This window comes from Macrobrachium rosenbergii, unplaced genomic scaffold (assembly GCF_040412425.1).
Source record: "Macrobrachium rosenbergii isolate ZJJX-2024 unplaced genomic scaffold, ASM4041242v1 13865, whole genome shotgun sequence".
Taxonomy (NCBI): Eukaryota; Metazoa; Arthropoda; class Malacostraca; order Decapoda; family Palaemonidae; genus Macrobrachium; species Macrobrachium rosenbergii.
In genome coordinates, this window is record NW_027100716.1 from 887,555 (window position 1) to 893,197 (window position 5,643).

General features: G+C 36.0%; 1 protein-coding gene across 1 annotated transcript; it reads right to left on the minus strand.

Annotated features, from left to right (window-relative positions):
* Positions 1 to 3,644: 3,644 nt before the first annotated feature.
* LOC136837815 (uncharacterized) lies at positions 3,645 to 4,544 on the minus strand. Its single transcript, XM_067102717.1, has one exon. It carries the CDS (start codon positions 4,542 to 4,544, stop codon positions 3,645 to 3,647), a length of 900 nt encoding a protein of 299 aa, XP_066958818.1.
* Positions 4,545 to 5,643: the final 1,099 nt, after the last annotated feature.

The following is a 5,643-nucleotide window of genomic DNA, read 5'->3' on the forward strand; positions in this document are numbered from 1 at the left end:
ACCTTTGAAACAGTATGCATATTAGTATATTCTGGTCATTTATTGACTTTTATAATTTTTGTCAGGCGGCCATCTTGTCTTGAAAAAAAAATACCTTTTAATTTTATTATTTCCAACAGGTAGACAACTAAGTTGGTTGGGATAAGAAAATTCGCATATACTAAAATATATTTATTTCCTCCTTGTTCAGTTGTTCCCAACCCACTGTTTACCAAGATTTCCTGAGAGTGCAAAAAGTTACTCCATTAAAAAATGTACCAAATTAAGTTAGAATACCAAAAACAAAATAAGCCCGAAAAATGTGAAAAAACTATGCAACAACGTGTAGTAACAAGAAGCTGTCTCAAACACGCAACAATAATAAATAAAACATAGTTTAAACTCAAAGGCTACAAAATATGATATTCCACCCACTTGAAGTAACTAAGTTGAAAAAACTCAAGAATTTCTTAACAACTGCTAAGACACCGAAGTAAAACTATGCAAAACATTGAGCATGTTAAGATTACATAATTACATTGAGATGATCGGTATCATTAATTGACCAACCTCATAAATCATCCTTGGTGCTGCTTGGCTGATCTCGATTTTTACTAGTCGAATGATGATAGTCGGCAACTCAGAAGCTTTGTCCAGGGCGGCGCCGATGGCTCTATTCCTCCATGCTAACAAACAACGTCTTCACAGGTAATTAAGAGAAACGGCATGTCCAGCTTGAAAAAACAGCGTGAAGTCGTAAACCCACCCAGTATGAAAGGCAAAGGAGTCTACGTTCTTCTCTCTCAAGGTGCTTCAGTAGAGTCCCTTAAATCTTGCCCTGCCTTGCGCCGTAACTTTTATTTATTTATTTATTTATTTACATAAACAACCAAACAACCGCAGTATGGCTGTTTTCCTGCAAACAACCAAACAACCGCAGTATGGCCGCTTTCCTGAGCGAATAGCAAAACAAGCAAACAGTATCCGTTTACCTCTCAATTCCCATAGAATTGAGGAAACCAATTCAGATTAAAACAAGGTGGTCAAATACCGATCATACACTAATGAACAAACTTCAGCTTTCTCGCATTCAACCATAAGAAACACGTAATTATAAAGTTATATTTTCTAACATTCCCCGACAAGGTTCAACAATTTTCAGAAAAATTGTTGAAGAAATAAAATAAAGGTATACATAACAACAACAACAACAAAAATTAATCCCTACCAATATGTACAAATAATTAATATATACAAAAATCGACAAGACCGTAAGATTCAATCAGTCATCTGACAAAATGTCTTTGGTCCTTTTAACAGATTCCAAAGCAGCCTTCCTAGTACTTTTGAGCCGAACTGATAATTCAGTGCTGGTTTTAGGAAGGTCGCCTGTTGCTTTGCCTTTATCTTCTGAAGAATTTTCAAATAACAATAAAGGAATGAAGCAGTTCACATGTCTTTTAGTCAATTCCTGCTGTTCTGCCTTTCATGACAACCGCACCAGTCGTCTCTCCTCAGTATTAGTGATTATCTTTTAACGATTCCCATCGGGAAGTTTACCGGCTTAACATTTTCATCTTTTATAAGCACTATATCACCAACGCCTATTTTATCATGTTTGAAACGGCTTATATCTGTCTTAGGTGTCTATTGCTTGATTCAACAAAGTAGACATAAACTCACTCTGATATAAGTCGAACATTCTATGTCTAACCTTTCTGAGCTTGGCATATTTATCTTTCACCATATCAGATGGGGACTTACGGTCTGAATATTCATCTAAATCAGGCAAAGGTTGTAACTCTGGGATCAAATTGACAGTCACAATTTCATAGCCTCTAAGCAGCATCTCTGGTGTTATGGGACTTAGTGTATGAAGATCCTGATCTCTTAAAGATTCTTTAAATGCAATGGGTCTTTTTATTAACCAAGCATCTAACTTGACATATCAAAATTCAAAATCTCTAACTTCAAGAATATTAATCCCGATGCTCTTATTTATCATCTGTTTTGTCATTTTTACTGCAGTTTCAACAAGAGACCCAGGGAACTACATCCTTTAAAATAACTGTCAAACTTTATCTTATTAATACCATTCTCCTTGAAATACTCATCAGTCTGAGGATCGTTAAGAAAATCTGTTATTTTATTGCCCGCAGCTACAATCTGAGTCCCTAAATCACTAATAACTAGCTGGGGTAATCCAAACTCAAACACATGAATCATAAATGCCCGTAGAAATTCTGATACGGACATATCATAACACACCTGTAAATTAATGGCTCTGGTGAACATACATGAAAAACACAATATCCAAACCTTCTTACGATCATCTGAAAGTCTGCAATTAAAAGGCCCACAATAATCCAAATATAAATAGCCAAAAGGAATATCAGATGGCTCAAATCTAAATGATCTGAAAGGAGACTGGTTCAGTTATACAGGTCTTTGATTATATCTTTTACAAGTAATGCAAGAACCCACAGAATTCTTAACAACAGAAAATATGGGGTATATAATAATTTTTTCTCAGTAAATTCAACACCCCATAATATCCTGCATGTCCTAGTTTTCTGTGAGCATCCCTAATAATCAATGAAGTTATTAAACTGTCTTTAGGTAACAACATTGGGAAAACACCTTATGAAAATTAGGTCTATCAAATTTCCCATGTGCCCTCAAAACATTATTCTGGTCAGGGTAGATATTCAGCTGAGAAACTAGGTGGGGATATCCTTTTTGGGGTATTGCTTCCTTAAAAAAACTTCACAACTTCTGGAAATCTTAGCGTCTGCTCTTTGCTTATAATTTATTGCAATGCCAGTTCATAATAATTAAAACTTGAGGGCTTTATATCCAAAGCTGAAAAAACAGAACTGTTTTTTGAAAGGATAGTTTTCCATTTATTCACTACCATTAAAACTTTAGCATGCACTTTTACTAGTTGAGTGAAGTTAGAAAAATCTATCTACTGGAATCAAATGATCTGTTACTAAGTTTTCTGCTGCTTGGTTAACAGAAACGCCAAACTCTTGAACCTGCACGCTAGGTATTCTGAACCTTAGCACTTCTTCCTGAACCTTTGTTTCTTCAAATTGCTCATAATTTGGACCTAAACAATAATTAGTACGGGACAAAACCTTGCTGGAAACCGAACGAGTAATACAATCCGCAGGATTGTTGATACCTGCAATATAATTAAACGTTATTGGAATCTGCTCACATATCCTTTGTAAGCGTTCGAGCCTATTATTAACAAATATAGTTCTCTTATTTACTTTATCCAATTTGACAGCACTAGAATGCAGCCAGTGAAGAACAACAAGGCTATCTGAAAACAATTGTAAGTCTGCTATATTAATCTTGGATAAACAAAACTGTCCAGTAAGTTCATCATAAACAGACTTTCGCACTTCACAACCCAAACCAGGGCTTGAAGCTCTAGAGAGGGTACAGACTTTGCTTTCAGTGATGAATTAACAAACTTATTCTTAGCCATAAGAAAGCTCCTCTTGCTTGACTCAACCTCTCTGATATAAATAACAATTCCATATATCTCCATACTGGCATCAACATAACATTCTAAAATGTACTCAGAATCCTTTCACCAACAAAACGATCAAATTTAACGGGTGGTGAAGAATTTGCCTGATTTACAATACATTTCACTCCTTAAGTTGGTCTCCATCAAGGCTCTCATCCCAGCCCAATTTGTTATTCATCTGCAAATGGTGCAAAAATATCCTGGCTCTGTTCAAAATTGGGCCATTGAAATTAAAAATGTCGAAATTGGAAGCAATTGTTTTTAATACACCCCCTTTTGTATTAGCATTGGGATCTAACCTTACAGGCAATGTATAAATCTGATCAGTATACCTTGCCCATTGAAGGCCCAACAGCTTTACCTCATGAGGAGTTTGACCTGATCCCTCCCTGTCAATAACTTCTTGCAATGAGGGATCATTTGTGACAAACTGTTGTAAGGGAAACTTGTATTTCTCAAAAATTGAGGGCAGAACTTTGTAAACTTCCTTCAACTTTTCCCCTGAACTGCAAGTATATGCTCCATTGTCCATATACAACAGCTGATACAAAAGCCTCTTAACATCAGTCAAATTAGGATCACAATCATCAACAACTAATATATAATACAACGACAACATCAATATCGTTGGACTACAACGTAGTCCAAAACTTAATCTTACATTCTTATATGCTACCAACGTAAAGTCCTGTTTCGACAGATTTCTGTACCAAAAAAATAGTAACTTGCTTTGATCTTCCTCAGTTAATGCAACTTGATTAAAAGCCTTTCTGATGTCATAGCAGAGCAACTTAGAGCCAAACCTCAAATTCATAAATGCAGTACTCAACTTCTGATTCAAGTTAGGACCAGGGTGCATGGTTTGATTGTGAGTAACAGTCAGAGGTCTACCTTCTACTTTTTCACCTAAGTTTGACATGAACACAATACGACACTTTGTGGTTTCCTTATCAGGTCTAAAGATCGGCATGTGAGCTAGGAAGCAAGCCTCAGGATGCTTTTTCAAGGAATTTTTCCACATTTGGAATTCTTTCAATTATGCCCATTTTTATTTGTTCTTGAATAACAGTATCAACCATACTTAGGTGTTCAGGGTTTCTTTTCAATTTTTTCAAATTAGAAGCTAGTATCCCCTTACACAAATTGATGTTTTGCCCCAACAAATGAGTGTCCTCTGGTTCCACATTAATGGCATTGTTAGGCGGCCCTCATCATTTATTCTAATATTCGACAAGGTGTTCTTAACCAATTCGTTATTTAACTCTGAATCTTCCTCATAAGGCATATTCTCGTAATTGAGAACTTCTTTCATCTTATCAGCTAGGGCTCGATCGGCTATTGCATGTAAGACCTTATTGGATGGTTTACTAACCTCTATAACAAAATTAGAATCATTGCCATTTCTGTTATCTTGCCATTCATCTAGTACGCATTCCCTAGGCTGAACACATAAGAAACTGGCAAGTCTAAATTGAACTTTATTCTCCAAAAACAGGAACTTCATCCAAAACTTTAAATGCCTTACTGGCTTCCCCATAAACAATATTCCCACAGGAGAATCTAAGTAAACGAAAGGATTGATATCACCAAACAATTTAGCTGTGGTCAACAAACAATGAGCTGAACTGGTACCTAATACAAATTTCACGTCAGATATCCTATCACTGTCCAAAAGTTGATTATCATCAATGACATATCCTTTCTTTTGAAATGCTTGAGCAAGCTTTGATGAGTTGGGGACTGAAATGTCAATGCCAATATTAGGTACACAAATAGCCTGAACTTTATAATTCTTATCCCCAATATCTGAATCAACAGCCACTAATTTAGTTTTATACTTTCTAGAAGCATTAAAGCCATTTACTTCTACGCTGATACCATCACAAATAATCTCACAGTTAAGTCCTGTGGCAAGTTCAGATGTAATAAAATTTCCTTGACAGCCGCTGTCCAGCAAGGCTCTAAAGATTTGAGTTTTTGATTTACAAGTAAATGTAGGTAAAGCCATATCACCCATACAACTGGTCACTGATCCTGCAATCAAGGCGCTGCCATTCTTAACCTGCACAAGAACATCCTTGTCAACCTTTGATCTGGCACCTGTTTTTGATTCTACTCTG